The sequence below is a fragment of the Heliconius melpomene genome, chromosome 7, assembly GCF_056956725.1.
Source record: "Heliconius melpomene rosina isolate 202511_hmr_F chromosome 7, ASM5695672v1, whole genome shotgun sequence".
NCBI classification, from domain to species: domain Eukaryota; kingdom Metazoa; phylum Arthropoda; class Insecta; order Lepidoptera; family Nymphalidae; genus Heliconius; species Heliconius melpomene.
This window is the reverse complement of record NC_140395.1, coordinates 13,263,120-13,285,378: the sequence shown is the minus strand read 5'-3', so window position 1 is coordinate 13,285,378 and position 22,259 is coordinate 13,263,120. Positions and strand designations below refer to the sequence as shown.

Here is a 22,259-nt window from a genome sequence, read left to right as displayed (position 1 = left end):
TATCAGTGTTTATCTTTATTTCCAATACGTGTAATTGATATGGTAAGTACTGCATGAGACTAGTATAATATTTCAATTGATATATAAAGGGGAGTAACTCAAGCGATAATTTTCCTATAATAATATTCCATAATTCTATGAAGTAAGTATATTACAATACAATAAAAATAACAAGCAGGTATTTAAGCGATCGATATTCCATTTCCGTTTTTAAATATAAAATTATATTGATTAATTTTAATACGTATGTCTATTTATATACCAAATTACTACTTATATTGTAATATTTTTTTTAACTGCAAATTCTATCTCGGACACAGAAAGGTATCTAAGGAAACCTAAAAGGAACCTAGTATTAAGACATTTCTGTTCCTCGTTAAAACCACCACTTCCCGTCCAACTCTTGAGGCATTGCATTGAGTTGCGGAAAATCTCGTTAAATTCGTTAGAAATATTGTTTGCAAGCTAAACTGTAGATCATTTTGCATTATTTTTTTTTATTTTGACTTATGAGTAGAAAATGTTTAAAAATTATTTAGATTATAACCTTGTTTCTTATCTAACCATACAAGACAAATTTTCCATATTAATACGAGTATTTATTTATCTTGCTTAGGTATTTCAATGAACAAAATGAAACTTTGAACTCACTACCATCGTGACTTAGATTGATCAAGTTCAAGTTGGTCAATTATTATGTATATAAATATATAAAATACTACTCCACGCTGTATTCCGCACACACCAGAGTTGGCAGTAGTAACCTAGTAACATTGCGTTCCCCACACCTTCCGCCGAATTCTTCAAGGCATTGCGTGTTGAATGGCGGAGTTGGCCAACGCCGGGCTTGGTGCCACAGCGAAAAAATGATATTTTCATTTCTTAATAAATTATAATTAATTCCCTTGAGTATGGATTGAACCTACAACCGTCGCGTTAAAGTCACACCCTTGCGACACTGAGCCACGATTGTCTCATATAATATAAAATACCAACCCATATCTTATAGCTTTTATTAAAAGGAAAAGACATGTACAATATTTTTTTTCTCTTAGTCCCAGCTTAGTAGCTAGTCTCAATGTTCTGTAACCGCTATGGCTTCGTAGTTCATGTTATTACGATTATATTTCATCCTATGTAATCGAATAGGTCGACATATTCGAGTTTCAGGCGAACCTACTGCAAGTTACCAATTCTCGCCATACATATTTCGTAACCGTAAGTCCACGTAGGTAGATACCCTTTTTATAACGCGGCGATTTTTTTTCATAATACAGCAAAAACTATGCATATGCGTTCATATTTGTTTAACTTAAGAAGCTTGATTTTTTTCTGTATTCCGAGGGTTCATAGAACTAAATATTTGATATTAATTTTTAAATTGATACATTAATGCGGTCTCGAGATAAATGCTCTTGACTCTATTCTATAAGGGTTCCGTTTTTCCTTTTGAAGTACGGAATCCTAAAAATATAGAAAAAAAATCTCCTTTTATACGATAAAACAAGGAAGATAATACGACACTATGTAAAGAATTCTCCAAGTTCGATATGAATTATGTTCAACTACTTACTTATTTATAATATTGCAAACAATAACCAACCATTGCCCCCATTATATAGGTACCTAAGTAGGCTCGTAATATTTATGTTTGTATCAATAAAAAATAACCAAGATAATTGTTTACAATAATGTAGAACAGTCGGGACTAAACATGATCGATTGTGGGTTAAAATAGTAGGTATGTCTAGGTACGCATATTGCAAAAAAGTCAAGGGAAATCTATTATTAAGACACCCTGTTCCCCATTTCCCCCCCTATTATCTAGATATTGCGAATTGATCTTAAACTAGAACTAAAGTAGGGGAATTGTGCTTAAGATGACATACTTTTTGTTTGGAGACAAATATTTCAAATAAATAAAGTCATCTGAGAACAGCATATTGCGTATACTATTATATATTTCATAATCAACGAAATTATTTTAGTTTCAGAACAATCATCTGTCAAACATCATAAAAACAAACAAAAATCGCACTTAGGTCGACCAGTGTAAGACGACATATCTACTGGGTAAAATGACATACTTAGTATGTGGCATAAAAATGCCATCATTATTTGTCGAGCATAGTTCGCAAATAAATAGTTTCTTCTTTGCTGGGGGGCTTTTAAACAGTATTAAGACCAGATTCATACATGTTGCAAATTTTATGAGGTTGGATTCCGTTATCAGTCACTTCCTTTTCCAAAAGGGAAATAAGCTTCGTCACTTGCGGCTATTGAATGCCCTTGCTCTAGCAGCCTTATCCATGTCTTCTTGTGACCAATATATATTCGTTTGTAATTGCCAGGCATTTTGTAGGTAAAGCAAAAAAAATGCATCTATTCTATATATAGGGGTAAGATATTATGCCATCTTATACTCACGTTTTGTATGTCATCTTACCCAATAGATATATGAATTTAATTTTAACGGTTGTGACAAAACTTTATAGATTAGGATGCGCTTTTAGCGTTAGTTGTGTCATATAATAATCCTATTTTACATTTATAATTAGCTCAAACAGGAAATCTTTATCTTACATGTCTTTTCACCATCAAGCAAAAGCGAAAGAAAAATTTGTTGCAATTGAAAATAACAAAACCATGAATTACTTGCCCATCTGCATTCACTTTCAGCCATACTGAATTTAAGCACTAGCTGCATCTACAGACACTCTCTAAAACGTCACAAGATCGCACTTAGCCCTAATAGTTTTATCAGTATCGTAATATATCTTATCATAGTATGCCATCTTGAGCACAACTCCCCTACGTCATACTGATAGAGATATAGGTACAAATACATACTTGTACATACAGGTTAAAATCATAAACCTCCTTTTTGCTTTGATGTAGTCGGGTAAAAATAACAAAATAAATTAATATTTACATTTATTTATATACTTAATATATCAAATATATTTCGTTGAACATGACTAGACATGATTAGCTAACCACATATTAAATGAGAAAAAATATCGTGATATTTATACTTTCAGTATCTTCTACAGCCTATAATTTATTTTTTTTCGTCCACTTTTTCGTCAATTGTCTTTTGTGGTTCGGCACCAAGGAGTATTTGGATTTCTTCGAAGCTTTTACCTTTGGTTTCTGGTATAACAAAGAAAATGAAAAGGAAAGCGAGTAGTAAAATAGCTGCAAAAATCCAAAACACTTGTCCCAAACCAATTGCAGCGTTTAGAGAATTAAATGTGCTAGTAATCAGGAAACCTAATACTGAATTTAATGTGCCTGATGTGGAAGCTACGAATCCCTTGATATCTATCAAGCACAGCTCTCCTGCCATCATCCAAGGGATTGGTCCGAAGCCCAAGGAAAATGCAATAATAAATAATGATAGGGAAACCAAGGGCAGCCACGTTATAGACGTTATAATCGATGAGTCAGCTCCATGTATGTCTTGTAAGAAGAAGAATACTCCCAGAATGACGGTACATATGCACATTACTAATGCAGAGAATAGAAGCAAAATTCTCCGTCCCAATCTGTCTACAACTAAACTGGAAGTAAGCGTCGCCACTATTTGGATTGCTCCAATAATAATACTGGAAACTGCCGGTGATAATGACGAAGCAGCGCTCCCAAAAATGGATGAGGAATTAAATAGAACAGCATTTATACCAGAAAGTTGTTGGAAAAACATCAGAGCGTAACATATCATAACAGCTTTTATAGCTGACTTTTTTGTGATAGCATTCACGAAAGATCCAGGATTTTTTCTCGCAATTTCAGCGTTCTTTTGTATAACATTCAGTTTGTCGTCAACATTATAAGCACTTCCACGGAATCGTCTCAGTGCGTCTTTAGCCTCAGCGTTTTTGCCTTTCGAGACCAAAAAGTAGGGAGTTTCAGGCATAAAGAAGAAAATTAGTCCAAATATCATAGGGATCAAGGTACAAGTAATATTGAATATAAAAACACTTGTATAACTTCCAACGATATATGCATAAAGTATACCCGTCGTGGACATCAAATAGAAGAAACTTCCTACGGAGCCGCGAATTGAATCTTCTGCTATTTCACTAACATAAGCTGGAACTGCCACACTGAAACCTCCAGCTCCAACGCCCGTCAAAAATCGTCCGGCCATCAACATAGCTACGTTCGTTGCAAAAGTTATCAAGAACCATCCTATTACAAAGGGTATAACAAGTAGAAGCATAGCGTTCCTTCGTCCTAATGCATCCATAATGAGGCCTATAGGAAAGCATATTGCGACTCCACCAAGATTTGTAAGAGATGATATCCAATCGCCTTGGAGATGAGAAACTTCAAAGTCATAATCTGTATTGTTGCTTTGGATTATTTTAAAAACAACAGGCGATGACCATCCATCCATGACCATGGCCACTTTAAAATTATTATATTTTTTGCTTTCACGCTGTATCCCGCATATATCAATTAGGTTAGGCAGAGGCCTAAGAAAACACATAGTGTTAAGACTTAAGATAATTTGTTCTCTCCTTTCTGCCTAATTTTCGTGATATTGAGTGTTAAGCAGAGTCATTCAAAGTGGCCCTTTGTCGTACCCAGAGTGAGGAAATTAAAGGAAATTAAAGGAAATTAAAGTATTCAATAAATTATTCTCTCGAAATTTACAGTGACACACCTGTGTCACTTCATATCTACATATCCGGGTCCTGGGTATACAAAGTAAAAGTGGTGGCATTTTAAAACAACATGTTGGATAGCAGAACCAAATAACGGGCTTTGTCTATCCCAACCAAGATAAAAAATTATATGGTAACATTTCTCCAAGTAAGGATAATTACTTGTTCTTAGCTCCATTGTTTATCCCGCATGCTTATAGCAGGATAGGCTTAGAAAACTTAACTAAATCTAATCGAATTTTGTTACCTGCTTTCAGCTCAGAGCTTTTTTTTACCAGAGGGGGAAATGAAAATAATTCTATCATCTACCAGGGTGGACTGAGCTCACAGTCATCGCGATTATAGCCAGAAGCTTTGTCGCTGCGCCACAGTGGAATCTTTATTTTTTTTTCATCACGCTGTACAAGATACAGCTGCTGCTGCATAACAGGGTTGGCAGAAGGGACCCGGGAATGTAGTATTTTGTCATACATTTTGTTACGTTTGTCACAACAATCAAAGTGTAGTCACAATCACTTTTGTAGTGTGATTACAGTATATATGACACTTTGGTTTATGTATATTTTTTTAAAATACTTATTTATTTAAACACAGTAAAAATATAATAATTTATTATTTATTTATTTTTTTATTCACTTACCTAAAAATATATTATTTTTATATATTTTAATTGTTTAAATTATCTTACCCCTGCTATTACAACAGCAATATATAGCATAAAATATATGTATGTTTTTCACATCACCTATAAGAACCGGGAGGAAGGTGGAGGGCCAATAGCTCTGGCGCACCCTGGGGGAGGGTTGCTTCTAGCAGTGGATACGAACAGGCTGACTTGATTGATTAATATCACTTATATGATTATTTTTAGTAATAATTAAAAGAACAGAATAAATTAATATTTACATTTATTTCTATCATATCTTACATTTTAAATAATACATCAAATATATGACGTCAAAGATGACTAGAATTAGCCAACCACAGATTAAATGAGAAAAATATCGTAATATTTTATCTGTATCTGTGATCGTTTATTTTTTTTCGTCCACTTTTTCGTCAATTGTCTTTTGTGGTTCGGCACCAAGGAGTATTTGGATTTCTTCGAAGCTTTTGCCTTTGGTTTCTGGTATAACAAAGAATATAAAAAGAAAAGCGAGTAGTAAAACAGCTGCAAATATCCAAAACACTTGTCCCGAACCAATTGCAGCGTTTAGGGAATTAAATGTGCTAGTAATAAGGAAACCTAATACTGCATTTAATGTGCCTGATGTGGAAGCTACGAATCCCTTGATATCTATCAAGCACAGCTCTCCTGCCATCATCCAAGGGATTGGTCCGAAGCCCAAGGAAAATGCAATAATAAATAATGATAGGGAAACCAATGGCAGCCACGTTATAGACGTTATAATCGATGAGTCAGCTCCATGTACGTCTTGTAAGAAGAAGAATACTCCCAGAATGACGGTACATATGCACATTACTAATGCAGAGAATAGAAGCAAAATTCTCCGTCCCAATCTGTCTACAACTAAACTGGAAGTAAACGTCGTCACTACTTGGATTGATCCAATAATAATACTGGAAACTGCCGGTGATAATGACGAAGCAGCGCTCCCAAAAATGGATGAGGAATTAAATAGAACAGCATTTATACCAGAAAATTGTTGGAAAAACATCAGAGCGTAACATATCATAACAGCTTTTATAGCTGACTTTTTTGTGATAGCATTCACGAAAGATACAGGATTGTTTCTCGCAATTTCAGCGTTCTTTTGAAGAACATTCAGTTCATCGTCAATATCATAACTACTTCCTCGCAGTTGTTTCAGTGCGTCTTTAGCCTCAGCGTCTTTGCCTTTCGAGACCAAAAAGTAGGGAGTTTCAGGCATAAAGAAGAAAATTAGTCCAAATATCATAGGGATCAAGGTACAAGTAATATTGAATATAAAAACACTTGCATAACTCCCAACGACATATGCATAAAGTATACCCGTCGTGACCATCAAAAAGAAGAAACTTCCTACGGAGCCGCGAATTGAATCTTCTGTTATTTCACTAACATAAGCTGGAACTGCCACACTGAAGCCTCCAGCACCAACTCCTGTCAAAAATCGTCCGGCTATCAACATAGCTACGTTCGTTGCAAAAGTTATCAAGAACCATCCTATTACAAAGGGTATAACAAGTAGAAGCATAGCGATTCTTCGTCCTATTGCATCCATAATGAGACCTATAGGAAAGCATATCACGGCTCCACCAAGATTTGTAAGAGATGATATCCAATCGCCTTGGAGGTGGGAAACTTCAAAGTCATAATCTGTGTTGTTGCTTTGGATTATTTTAAAAACAACAGGTGATGACCATCCCAGCATAGTTCCACTAGCTAGCGGTCCAAGTGCAGCTGAAATTAGAAAGACACAAAGATTATTATGTAGTTTTAACAATATATTTTTTTTGTTATACGCTGTATCTCGCATGTTTCACGTTAGGCAGAGGGCCCCTATCCTTAGTTTTTCCATTCCGAAGCACTCAAGGCCACAGCTTTACACAAAATATCTCGATACAATATCTATTTCTGTCACAAAGTCTCTCTTTTAGCTTCACGCTGTATCCTAGAAATAGCAGGGTATACAGAAGGAACCTAGGAACCCAGTGTTAAGACACTCTGTTCCCTATTAACATACTTCTGTTCCCAATTCTTGCGTTGTGTATGGTGTGGTGGAACACAACGACGCAGTTTGCCGCACTTCACCTCATTTCATTTTCCCAAGTGGCAAACGAATCCACAAAAATTACGCGTTTTACAGCCAGATGCTTTCCCACCATCTAAGTATATTTATAAAGTAATGAATCAGTATTATTGTATATGGAAGAAAAATTATAGTTGGTTGGTATTTAATTATGTATTTGAATCAAAAACAGTGTTTTTTTTTATTTTTGTCTATTTATCTGTGCGTTTGTTCACGCTAATTCCTGTAACGGCTTAACCGATTTAATTGCACTATTGTATTTTGGCAAGCTCCGTTTAACGCTTAGTGTTTTTATTTTTATTTCAGTGGTTTTATAAATTAATAAAAAACCAGTTAAGTGCGAGTTGGAGTTGCGTCCGAAGCTTCCGTACCAGTTGCATGAGATAAGGTATACTATAGAAATTTACAAACTTAAGTTTGCTGGCATATGCAATCGTTTTGTATAAAATGAACGATAAATATAGTTTGTAATATTTTTGTTCATTTTAATCAATTTTAATTTTTCATATTTTTTCAAAAAAATATCTATTAATTTCTGCCAAATGTCCTAACTGTAGATCCACGGAGTGTACCTCTAGGTTATATTACGCGGCGATTTACATACATAACGCAGCAGAATCTATGTATAAGCGCTCGTATCTTTTGATTCCGTTGACTAAAAGGCTTAATTTTTTATGAGCTTCAAGGGACCATAGACCTGAATACTTCATATTAGTTTCAGTTTGATACCCCATACGATCTTGAGATAGATGATCTTCACAAACGGACAGACGAACAACAAAGTGATCTTATAAAAGTTCCGTTTTTACCTTTTAGTATACCTACGGAACCCTAAAAAACTATGCCACTTTAAGGGATGTAGGTCGACAAAATTTGTATAAATAACTGTTTTATTGAATTGGCTGAAACCTTACTTTTCAAAAAGTGTTTTTAGAATAGTGTTAGTGTTTAAGAAAGTAATGCAGATAATAAATTAGTTATTATGTAGTTCAAGCGGGCGAAGCCGCGACCGGGTCGCTGACAAATACAATAATAGATAAAAATTTTGGAATATATACCTGCCAGCGCAGCTATATACTGTGGTAGCTTCCTCGCTCTATCACTCCTCGGTTCCACCAGCACCGACTGCGATGTCCCCACATGTGCCATGGCACCGTAGTTGCCTTCTGCTTGCTGGAATTAATAAAAAAAACCTACGTTTTAAAAAAAACGGACAGAAAGGAGATAAATAGTTACTTATTATTCTATATACCTTCACTTTGTATCCGAATATCAGGGAAAAGAAATCTAATGTAAAGAAAGTGGAAAATCTGTTGACCATTTTCCGCCAAATTTTCGGGACATTGTCTGTTTAATAGCAGGATTCAACGAGGAGCTTTGTTGTGTTACCAGAGCGAGGAAATATATTTTTTAAATTATCCATTCCTCCAAATGGGAATCAAATCCACATCCATTACTTTTAAATTAACAAGTTAATGCCACTATGCTACACATTTTTTTATATCATAATTTCATAAATTGTCATTAAGTATTAGAATGGGCGTATCTAGAAACATATTTTTAGAAAAGGAATATTATTTTTTAAATTCGACCTAAGTTTTGAACTGATCTTTTTGTATAAAAGTCGTTTTATTAAGTAATATTTCAACATTACTAAGAAGTTAAATACAAAATTTAAAATTAAATTCAATATTGATAGTATCAACAAGTAGTAAGAGGTGGTACCAATTTCTAAATCTTTCAAAATTTCAACTAAAAGTATTCAATATAAAAGAATAAACTGAAATAAAGTAGTTAATAAAAAAATCGACTAAATATAAACTAAAATGAGACCCGTACATTTATTAGGATGAACAGTCGGCACTATTCTTCAATTCGAATCAAATCTTCAATTGTTTATCCTAATGAACTATTGGGCATGTTCTTTTTCTTTATAGTTTTTGTACAGTCGTAATTTTTGTATTTATGAATTTGTCTCAGTGTTAGTATTTTAATTAAAAAGAAATAAGTATATTTATTTGTATAAAGTATGTTAAGTTTTTACATCAGGTAAATTATATTGCACGATTAGTACCTAAACATAAAAACTGGCAACACCACCTATAAAGTCAACTAGTTAAGTAACAAGTAAGCCAATAAGACGAGAACACGACTTAAGTCAAATACGGAATATAATAAACAAACTCCCTACGCCTTATTTAAACTGAAATGTTTTTTATATTTAGTACTTATTATTATATTTAGACAATGGTTAATGGCAATTGTAAATGGTTTATTTAAGCTAAAACATATAAATATTTTAATTTACAATAAGAGTTTGTTATATAAACATCAACCATACAAATAAATTTGAGGGTAATATATTCTACAACCAAACAAAAATTGTTAGTAATAGTTTTATTTAGGTGTTATCAATTTAATTTAATTACTTAGATGTTTATAAAATATCTATAGTATAATAAGTAACACATTTCAAAGAATCAGTACCTCATATTGTATTTGGTTAGGACCTGGTATCGCTGGAAGCAAAGGCTCTGTATCAGAACTGTCACGTCGAGGACGAAACAAGCTCGAATACATTATTATAGTTAAATAATTAAAATGAGTTCATTGCAAACAAAAGTCAAATAAGTTAATTAAGTCAAAACTTTACTAAAACAAAATAACGTTATAACTTCTACATGAGTCCGGATAATGATAAACCGAGGTTATTACGTGCCTCCCACCATAGATTACCTCCCCTCCCCCCCTTCACTCTCCCACTTTGCTCTGTGAAACTTGCATGTTATGTTTTATATTTATAATTTACACCCGATAGATTACAATACGGCTGACTAGTCGTGGCCGCTCTGAAGTTCGTTTTTCTAAACTTTTGCGCATTATTTATTATGGGATAACCTCTTAAAATTAAATATGCGCAGTCATCTACAGCTAAGTTCAGGCAGGTCACTTTCAACTGTATTGTATATAGGCGGTTGATAATTCAGAATAACCATCCTACGTACAACATTTGTTGATTATAAAATTGTTATAACAAAGCTACGCGAAACGTATTGTGTTTGTAAAACATTTTTCTGTATTATTTTATTGTTATGGAAGAATTTATAATGTTGGGTTATATTACTTATACTTATTTATACTTATTTACAACAATATTTAAATATGAGAAGTAAATTTTAATAAATTAAAACATTTTATTTTTGTTAGTCTATAGGTACTATCTCTTTGACGAAATAGATTCCTGGATTTTTTGTTTATTTACTTTTCCGATTGTAAAAAAACTTGTAAATCATTAGAATTATCATTTTTATACTAGTCCTTGATAAGATACAATTACAAGTCCTATAATATTATAGTTTAAGAGACAGATATATTTTAATGTTCTGGAATATGAAATATTTATTATTATGTGCATCGTAATTAAGTAGGTATACTCGTTATGTAAGCGTGAGAGAGACCCAGTCGTGGTGCAGGGACACAAAGTGTGATTGTGAACGCGGATGGTTGTGGGTTCGATCCCTACTCCAGGAAATTCAATAGTTTCATTTTTTTGCCCAGTTGTCGAGGAAAAGCGCGGCGTTGAGTTCCGCCACTCAACACACAATACTTCCAGAATTCGGCGGAAGAGAGGAAACTAAGCGTCTTAACAGGTTCTCTCTGTCTACCCTGCTGTGTGCGGGATACGGGATACAGTCGCTATATTGTAGCGTGAAGCTGTTTTTTTATTAACCTGTAAAAAATATACTTTGATTTAAATAAATATTACAAATGCTGGATATACACTGTTTATAAGTAGAAATACGGTATATCTATATTTTTCCTTTTAGATAACGCAAAAATTTAAGCAAAAAAGCAACTTCCCGTTGTATCCTGTATAGCATATTAGACAGGATACAGAACCTAGTATCAAGACACTCCATTCTCCGCCATCCGATGACATCATTGATTATCATAATAATGATAATGATAAAACTATTTTTTTGCATTTATTTTTGTTTTTGTTAATGAAACTCTGTAAGTCAAAGTCAATATAATTGACCAATGACCATACAAGACCTACTTCAGTCTATTAATAGATTGTTATTGTTCAGGTTAAAAAGGAAGAAAGCACTTAAGCGGTTAAGAGACAACAGGTAGTGTTGTTAAGATCGTATTTCTGAATGCTAATAAAAAATTCAGTCTCCTTCCGTTACGGATATGTGTTAATAGACAGAAGTAGTAGGTACCAGATATAGATAGGTATCTGATTTAGGTACATACATGTATACAATAATGTGTCTTTTCTTTTACAGCTTCACAGAATCCGCACACTTTTATAGTAGGGTTATCAGAAGGATCTGGGGCTAAGACACTCCATTTTTTGAGACATGTCATAAGAGGTGGAACTCATTGCCGCGATTGGTCTTGTTTAAAGAAAGGAAATTAAAATAATTTCCTTGAGTGGGAACCGAACAAAAACCATTGTAACCAGACTACTCTACGATGGTTAAAGGTGGTAAAAATGTTAAAGTAAAGATGGTAAGTAAAATGTAAAGTTAAAGAAAATAATAAAATATTTCATCATTAATTTTAAATAAATGTAGACTAGAGTTCAGGTAAGATCGAGATTACTAATAATTGTAACAAAGTCTAAAGTATCATTCTTATATTTTTTTTACACAATAGCCAATATTTTTTATCTTAATTAAAGTGTTATTTTCGAGAAAATAAAACCTTAATTTTAATCTAATTACATATTTTTAATGAAATAACCTCATACATAATACTAACTATAAAATATAAATACTAAAGACAATCACTTTTTTTTATTTGACTTTGAAAGACTGAACCCACGATCTTCTCTTAGACAAGATATGTCACTGTGTCATGACACAGTAGACTCATGACTCACGACTGCCTTGCGTTTTGCGCAAATTTATAGATTTTTTCGCAAATGTATTGATTTTTATTACTTTGGTTCACGTTCGAAGCGTTTCGCAGCTTCAAATAACATGTTAGTATTGAGTCATACAAAAGATGGCGCTTCTTTATAACTTTATATTAAATAATATATTCCCTAATAGATGTCGCTATATATCTCAATTGTATCGTAAATAAATACATATTGGTGTTATATTTAAAAAATATATTTTATTATTGTAACTAGCTAAGAAAAAATAACCTCTCGGGTCATTTGTTAAAGAAAATCATTACAATAAAACTCATTTGCATAGATCGAAACGGTGTAGCGGCACAGTTCTTGACTGCAATCGCGAGTTCGATTCCCACTAAAGGAAATGAATTATTTTTATTTCTTGTATCTGTTAAGAAGGTAAGGAGTGGCTTTGAGTTCTGCCAATTTATTCTTCTGTTTGGGAAAACATTGATATATTTTACATAACAGTTTCACGCTGTTGCGGGATGCACACAGCAGGGTAGGCAGAGGCGGAACTTCCCGTTCCGTTCCCGGTTCCCGAACCGTTTCCCGCTTTCCGCCTAATTCTGGAGACATTGCGTGTTGAATGGCGGAACTCAGCGCCAGCGCCGCTGAATCCACAACCAGTTGATTTTGTAGCACATTTTGTGCCCTGGCCTCCGATATTTTTTAATTCTCATACATACGTTACATTTTATTTTAAAAAAAGTACGGAGTTGACCCCGATACCATTATATACATACATACATACATACATACATACATAGCTTCACGCTTTATCCCTAGCGGGGTAGTCAAAGAGGACGGAGCGCCAAACGCTACTGTCTCTAAATACCTCTTTTGCCTCGTCCACTGTCATCAACCTCTTCATACATGCCCTCCGGGGGGTCCTCATGCTTTTTACGTGACCTCTTATCCAGCACCCTGTTACCGGCAGGCCTTAGAGTTTAGGCTGTAAGTTGTAGCCCTGGACGTAATCCTTGCGGTCAGTATACCAAGTTACCTCGGCATATGTTATACATATACAACTTTAAATTATTTCTAGAAGAACACGCGACCGTAGCAACAGGCAAGAGTCAGTTAGTATATTATTATATTGTTATACGTAATCGTAGTATGGTTATTGTGTCTAGAAATTTCAATAGAACGTTCAAACCATACACAAGTAATACAATGAACTAATGGTAGGTATGTGACAATTTATAAATAAACATTTCAGTTAACATTACTATTAACATTAAGATATTATGTCGTCACAGTTCTCACTTAGAAACAGGTTAATCTTGCTCTTTTGATTTATGAGAAATTCCTAGATTTTTATTATTTCCTAGATCTCATGATCATAATTAATAAGATATTATTTGTATGGTAAAGAATCAACGAGAACGACAATAAATTTATGTAAAGTAGCTTATCGCTGTATCTTGTATATGTAAGTTAGGTTTAGGTTAGGGAAAGGAAACCTACACCTAATACTTATTAAGACACTGTGTTCCCCAGTTCCCGTCAAATTTTTTAGCCCAAGGAGTAAGAGGTCCCCACTTCCAAGTTAGGGAGTATCCATGCAGTCTTAACTACTTATTAGACTATTAATCCTCAAAATTTCAGCTTTGCTAAAATGACGTAGGTCTGGGAGACCCAGTCTATTTCAGGCAAGACTCAACATCGCATAGCACTTACTTTAGCTTGAAAATAATTTAAATAACAACCTTCGCGTTACCTGTACTTCTCTATTCTTTTCTTTATTATTTTTTAATCCTTTCCATATGGAGTAGGATGACAGAACCAATATACGTCGATCTATATATTTCCTTTTAATTTTTTTTATACTATTATGTTTGTATGGAAGAAATCAATTTACATACATTCTTTCAATATTTCATATATTCTGTACATTTTTCTACAAATTAGACATTATGCTTATATTAAAAATTAAATAAAATACAATAAACAGTTTGTTCCAATCCGGAAAGGCTTAAGAAACAACATGTGTACTCGAATATGCCAAATATTTTGATAACGTATCTAAATTGTTTCCTTGTTAAAGATATGAATATGAACGATGCTTATAGTAATCTCATGATACTGTTAAACCCTATCTTTTACTATAAACTAGTCTATGAAAACATTTAACATTGTTTATACACATTGTATGGCTTTAAATACTGAATTTATATATTTTTTTAAAAAGCAGCAGCAGCAGCAAATACAAGCAGCATATGGCTTTATCTAATATTATAAGAAAACTCATAAAATACTTTGGAAAACCTAGCTGGATTTTCTTCCATATTTTTTTATAATAAAATATTCTATATATTGAAAAAAAAAATTGTCTTCTGATAAAACACATTTATAATAAATGTTATATATGCTCGGAAGCTCTTAAAACGAGTCCATGACTAAAAGTAAAAAAACATATTTGAAAAGCGTTTTAAGTTAAAAAATATCATACGGTACCTATCTATTTAGATATAACTTTCATTTCCTGATTAAAAAAATACATGGATCGCCGTCGCCCTTTCTTAGATAGAATATTTTAAAACGCCGGTTATACGTGGAATCTTATCCGTACTACACGCATCATATGGTATAGTAATTATTAATAATTAATTATTATGTGTACGCGATTAAATTCGCGATTAATTATTAAGAATACTCGTAATTATGTAATTTATAATTCTATTACTTTTCTATTATCTTTATTCTTTTGGTATTTAAATGTAATATTCCAGTGATAGATACAATGTATCAAAAATCTATATTTAAGACTTTAGTATATGTTTATTTTTTCCAAAAAAAAAAATATAAATTATTGTATATATTTTTCTTATTTTACACAGACGTGATATTAATAATTTGTATAGTCGTTTATATTAAGGAAATGTTTATATTTAATTTTCAATTAATAACATAATAAAAATAAACAAATATTTTTCTTATTTATGAAAGAATCTACTTTAATCATAATTAAAAAAATACCAACCGAAAACATAAAAATAAATACAGATAACAAAAAAAACTCACCTTTCAAATATAAAAAAAACACAAGAAATAAAAAAAATATAAAAAGGAAAATAATTTAAGAAAATTGTAAAAATTAATATAAATGATATTATAAAATTGAAAATCTAAGATAAAACTAAGAATTTTATCACACGGTCGGTAGCGGCCTATATTGTTGAACTAGACACTGACACTGGCGTATTGTGCGAGATTTGGCAACGATAATACATATAAGGCTTGTATGTATCACATGAGTACCTCCACTTGCTTGAAGAGTACTAGGGTTATCACTAAACGACAATTTGATCTTTCATAGATTATTTGAAGCCAGTATGGGGTCTCCCCATTTATGTATATTAATAGTTATAGATTCGATCTCCTCTAACGAAGGCCAGCGTTACATTCCGCTATCAAACACACAATGACCCAAATTTGAGGAAAAATTAACACTAGGTCCAGACACAGATTAAATTATTTTATATCAAATTCAATATGAAACGACATTTGACTTGTTTAAAATAAAGAATAAGCTATAATATGTTATATTACGTAATATTAATGACTTTAGTCATCAGATATTTAACTTTTAAAGTTTACTTTAAAAGTTAAATATCATTAAGGTGCGTGAGAAGAACGTGCATATTTATTGTGTTTTATAAATGCTTATAGATTGCAGATATCTCAGAATTATTGAAGTTAAAGTTTACGAATATAGCTATTTTTATAGCTACTCACTGCAACTGCTTTAGCGATATGTTAGTTTCTTATATTATTGGCTAACGTTTTTTTCCTTGGGCGGAAAAAAGCGGAGTGCCATAACACTAGGTTGCGGAACAACAATCTGGGTTAAGAAACTCCGTTTATTTAACACTAGGTTGTTGACCCTGGTATTGTAAAAAGCGTGAAGCTGTTTTTATAATTTTTTCTTTGCTCATTTAGCGAATAGGTAAAGTACCCACTTATACTAAGAAATAATACATGAGTTGGTTTTTAATTTTCTATGTATATAGGTATTAGATTTTCGGTAGAGACGATGCATATTGGATTGCTGATGTCGCTACATATTGTTTTAGACAATGAAGCAAATGGTTATACCTAATATAAGTTGATGTATAAATATTATTATACTTATTTATATAAATGATTCTACATGTATTACTAACATTTTTTTAAACATGCATTTGATGATATAAGAATGCATGATGATATAAGAAGTTAGTCTTTTCATAATGATGCTTATAGAATTAATAATATCTAAAGTTAATATATTACAATTTATATCAATCATTTTACGCATATATGGAATAGAAAATTTTTCCTATTGAAAAACGATCCATTTTTACAAGAATTCCACTACGCCTCGCTCGCTCGCTTCGCTTTACCTGGTTACCTGGGTGAATCAATTTAAATATTCAATATTTTCATTGCTTCATCTCATTGTGTACTACTGTTGCACGATGGGCTCATATATAATATAATTATTTTATTATTATAATTAATAGTACAAGTGTAGATTAATAGATTACAAGCAATACTATAGACAGGCGCCGCAAGAGTGACGTTTTCAGACAGCTAACACTGATATCAGGATATTATAGAAATTAACAGATTATAAAGATAACAATAATTGTTTTATCTCTATTTTTTTATTTTTCATAAATAACAGAATATAATAATTAAATAACAATCTGAGCCTCGTGGAAGCCGTCCGACTCTTGGACGACTTCCAAGAGGCGTTTTTCAAAAGAATTTTAATATATTTTTATGTGAAAATAACACTTATTAGGAAAAAGTTTAAAAGAATATAAATTAAATTGAGAAAATTTATTATGAATGTAATTAAAATTGCTTCTGTAATTTTTTTCTCTTTATAATGACATAGCTGACAGTTAAAAAATATATCTGGTGTATCAAATATTTTGACGAAAAAAAATCAATTCAACGGAACTCAGTAGCGATTTCCCATTCTGACCGGAAGATTTTTATTATCTGTAGACCGGTAGATATTTATCTATGTATGGGAATAAACATGCAACCTTCGTACCTTAAGACAGTACTTATGTTTGTTTATCTTTTATAACATTTTAGGCATTTTTAAAATTTTACGTTGTAATTTGAGAACATTTTTTGTCTTTTCCAATTTTTCCGTGTATCATTGGAAATTTAAGATTTTTATTTCAATATTTAATTACTTCTGATAAACACAGTGTAACGTTGAGTTCCATGTTGAGGACCCAGGTTCCCTCTGCGTACTCTGCTATGTGCGGGATAAAGAGTACAAACTCAAAAAAAAGAAAACATACGTTCTAAACTAAAAATACTCAATAGATTTGATCAAAGTTAATGGTAAATTACAAGGAAAATTTAAAGAGGAGGAAAATAGTAAATGTTTCACGTATGCGGAACCGAAATCATTAAAGTGTTATTCTTAAACCACTAACCAGCAGAGGTCAAAGTAACAATTGTAAAGAGTTTTTATTGGATATGTTGCCAAAAAAACAAGAGATAACTATATCTTGTTTTTTTGTAAAGCTGTTGGGGCAAGATCCGAATTAGACGACATTTGAAGCTCTTCTAATGTTGTAGCCATATGTTGTGCAGTGCGTGATCTAGCGTTGTCATGAAGCAGCAGTGGCGTAGAGCGAAGGATGGCGCTCTACGCCACTGCTGCTTCACGTCTTGGTTTTCCACCATGTTTTACAATTTCTGGCAGTAGACGTCTGCCGTAATAATCAGGCTGCCCTGATGAAGTTTAATGTGACTACTGGTAGTTATATTAAACTTCATATTCAACGGTGACATATTTTATATCTAATATTTTATATACAATAATATCTAATATTTCATATACACCTCTCTAGCTATGTATATAGGCGATATTTTTGAATCGGTATAGATGTAATATGTTGTCAACAAATTGCTAATTAATAAGTATATCAAAGGATCTGGTTAATAATCAGTGATTACATATTTGGCATATTAAAAGAGAAAAATTAAAAACATTTTTATCTAACATTATTTAACTATTTCTTTATTTAAAGTTCATTCAATTAATTCAAAATATCAGTTTAGTGTGTCCTACGGGAAGCTATAAACGCAAGCTGTGCCGATGCGCCTTTACAGCTTTAACAATCGCCCAAAACAATTGTTTATAAATTATAAATCTCTCTAAAACTTTCTTATATAATGGAAAGAAAGATATCGTTTAAAAAATAACTACTTAAAACATTTGTCTTTAAATAACAAAATATATTTATAACATTGTTAAATATTTCGCGCTTGATTATTTTGTATTGTCACACAATCTATGACTAATAAACACATAAACCAATTTAACATAAAAACAAAAAATAATATTTTTTATACGTATATGTTATGTTATATTTTTATGACACAAAAATAGATTAAACATAATCATTCTACCTATCAGTTTGTTTTACACAGATAATAATTTGCTTGGTTGTCATTTTCCCGCCAAAATGACTATTGACGTAATACTTAGAAGCGCGTCATATCGGCCGCGATATAAATATGTAATTTTAATTGTCATGTTATAAATTCTGAATTTTTATGAAATATAAGTGAAATATTCTTTTTAATTAAGAATTGATTTAATTATAGTTTATTTAAACAATTTAAATAATAAAAACAAAATAGAGAGTTCAAGACAATGACGAAAACGTCATCGCATCTAGACATGTCCGACTACAAAGTGGTAGGTTAAGGACTAGGTGCTTCCCCTGTATAGACAAGAAAGTTGGGTTTATATTGTAGGTACATTTAAAAGTTAAGTAAAGAACCAATAACGAATAATAATTATTCATCTATATAATGTACATATATAAAAGGACATGTCATTAATGAAAAATGAAAAATAAAATCCTAAATGGAAAATATCATAACGTATACTGTAATAAAATTCTAAAAATCATATTTGTTTTTCATTACATTTTCATATGAATGACAAATATGTATATTTTAATTATTTGCTAATATTATAAAATTCTCTTCAATAATTATATAATGCCAAGGAAATTGCTAGAAATATTTTAATATTTCTATTAATTTCTCGATATCCGTACCTATATATAATATAGTCAAGGTCGAAGTAATGAGGCAATACACAACACGAGTATGTATAATACTGTTAGGTATGTTACGTAACTAAACTACAGTCTACTCGAGATAGCTCTTTAAGCCTATCCTTTACTTTGTTCATTAGCAAAGAAAAACAAATATACAGACTTACAGACGGATAATAAGTATGGCGCTTGTATATAAAATGAAAGTGTGCTTGCAATATTTGTAAATATTAGGTAAGTCTTCTTGTGAAAGGTATTTGATTTTAAAATACATTATCATGTTTTGCAGATTAGGTGGAATTAACATACCTAGCCACAGATCAGTCTGTCATAAGTACATTAGAAAAAGGAGTTAAATGGCGGGACTCTGTGTTGCATTTGATTTAATTAATTTCGTGTATAAATGTTATGTACAATTTTCGCACAGTTATGTATAATTTAAATCTTAATTACTTTAAACGATACTTAGGTAGGTACTATTTTTTACCATTCGGGTGAAAAAGAGGGATTTACCCAAATGCGAAATAAGGTTATGTTTTTTGCATGTTTCTTGAATGTTCGTAAATTTATTAAAATAAAAATAATTAATTAAATAGGATCCTGTAAGCTACTGGATAAATTTTGACAATTAAAGTACCGTAATCTCCGTCTCAAAAACCCAAGCATCTTTAGGTAGGTTTTAAAATACAAAAAACAAAATGGCGGAACCAAAAGAAACGTTTACAAAAAAACGTCGATACCAATTCGATACAATATTACATATTGCACTTTTTCTCGAAAAACAAAGACATTGACTATATCAGTCAATGTATGCGAAAAACAGAAATATTTCAAAAAGAAAAGTGCACATACATACGTCATTGTTTCACCAAATAAGTGTACCAATATAGCTTTTAGTTTCACAAAACTATTATTCCCTAAATTGTTGTCCAAATACGCTCGGCCGTTTTTGCGTGTTTGACTAAAGATAAGTAAATAGATTATAGTGCAGAGACAGGCTCGTGGCTTGTAACCGTGAAAACAAATGAAAACGTGTGCAAAATTACCAACTCATGTACAATCTATGTTTTATGTATTTTTGTTTGGTGATAATTTTTGCTTGTGGATCGCATTAGTCGTATGTACACGTGTGCAATGCACGCGGGCGCTACACGACCTAGAGCCGCCCCTGTACCCATACATATATAAGAATGATAAGAAATAGATAGATGATAGAAATAGATTTTTGATACATATTCGTACTTGTAAACTTTATTTCGTTGATTAACAAAAATTGTGTCCGCCATTTAACACACTTCCAGAAATACTTCCAATCCTTCCAGAATTCGACGGATGGTTGGAAGCGGAGTGTCTTAACAATAGGCACCCTCTGCCTACCCTGTTACATAGGGGATATAGCGTGAAGCTGAAAAAAAATGTAGCAGGCAAGAGTATACCTTTCACGGTTTTCCCGCAGAGGCTGAGAAAATCTAGTGTTGAGACAGTGTTAAATTAAGGCAAGATGATCAGGAATTTTTTTCAAAGCGTGGTTTCCAATAAAATATAAATACTATCAATGTACCAAAAAACCGCTGAAAATATTTAAAACATTGCCATAATTAAAATTGTTTTAAGATAAAATTAAATATTTCTATTCTTATCTTATCTTATCTATATATATAAAATCGAAAGGTCACTCACTCATCAAGAAATCTCAGAAACTACAAGTGCTAGGAATCTCAAATTTTGCATAGGAGTTACTTATAGGACGTAGGTGCTCGCTAAGACGGGAATTTGCAATATTCGATTTCTAAGGGGTTGTTTTTGGAGTCGAAAGTTTGTATGAAACTTCGTTACTACAAATGCTAGAAGTCTCAAATTTTGCATAGACGTCACTAGGACGTAGTCATGGAGACAGAAATTAATAATAACATGGCTCACGCTCATGGGTGTAACCGCGAGCGGGTCGCTAGTTTACTTATATAACTGTTTTATACTTGTTTTCAAGGTTCCTTCTCTTGGTAGAAGCTATAAAGTTTATGATTTATATAAATATTATAATAATCACAATGAAGGAATGAGGCCGGCGTGGCGCAGTGGTATAGTGTCTGACTGTAAGCGCGGCTCTCTATGATTAGAAGACAGCCACGGTGATTAGTTACGCCTCTGAATGGCAATGGCGGAAATTTAAGAATGGGGTTTTTTAATTTTAGGTTCCCTTTGTCAACCTCAAATTACTGTTATATTCGAAAAAAAAAATATTTTAAAGAGTTGTAATGTCCACTCTCGGTCTTGAGGTTAATGCTGTTTACCCTATTGGCCTTTACAGCGACACCGGATGGGGAGGGAAGAGGGAAGAGGGTACTCTGTCCCTGAAAATATGCAGGCACTGTGTGGCTGCCTGTGGGGGTGTCGACGACGCAAGGGCGCCCCCTGCGGGGCATTGTAATGTATGGATTATGGAATCCAATCCAATGTTATAAGCATAAAATCTCTATCATGTTGTTAGATAATGTTCAGATACAGATAAGAAGTACGCATAAACCGTGAATGTTTGGAATGTATATAGAGGCAATAAAAGTTATATAATGTTTTATCTAATTAAATATTTTCCGGGCTAGCGAGATTTCAGATTAAACAATAATATTTATTAATGCAATTAATCATTATAATGATTAATTGTATAAATCATTATTAATGATTGTTATACCTGTTTTTCAACTTCCGATTTAACTTAAATCATGATTATCATGATATGAGATATTCTGTTCTCAATTATCGAATTCGAGACGTATCGCTCGAAGATTGGCGGAACTTAACGCCGCGCTTATTTGTCTAACAGGGACATGAGATA

At 32.4% G+C, this 22,259-nt stretch overlaps 1 protein-coding gene and 1 pseudogene across 4 annotated transcripts in view; both read right to left on the bottom strand.

Moving 5' to 3' along the window:
• Positions 1-2,921: 2,921 nt before the first annotated feature.
• On the bottom strand, positions 2,922-4,412 carry LOC146537933 (facilitated trehalose transporter Tret1 pseudogene; annotated as a pseudogene). Its single transcript, XR_014878118.1, has one exon. The product of XR_014878118.1 is annotated as a facilitated trehalose transporter Tret1 pseudogene (transcript).
• Positions 4,413-5,564: 1,152 nt separating this feature from the next.
• The window catches only part of LOC146537931 (facilitated trehalose transporter Tret1-like), a 32,272-nt gene continuing 15,577 nt past the window's right edge, over positions 5,565-22,259 (bottom strand). The window contains exons 1-3 of one of the 3 annotated variants that reach the window (XM_085187857.1): positions 15,366-15,553; positions 8,485-8,599; positions 5,565-7,077 (exon numbers count right to left, since the gene is read on the bottom strand). In XM_085187857.1, the coding sequence (XP_085043983.1) occupies positions 5,708-7,077; positions 8,485-8,575 (1,461 nt within the window). In that variant the 5' untranslated portion in view covers positions 8,576-8,599; positions 15,366-15,553 and the 3' untranslated portion in view covers positions 5,565-5,707. Of the gene's footprint in view, positions 7,078-8,484; positions 8,600-9,913; positions 10,160-15,365; positions 15,554-22,259 lie in introns of those variants that run through there. The other 2 variants (XM_085187856.1, XM_085187858.1) reach the window with 2 other exon arrangements.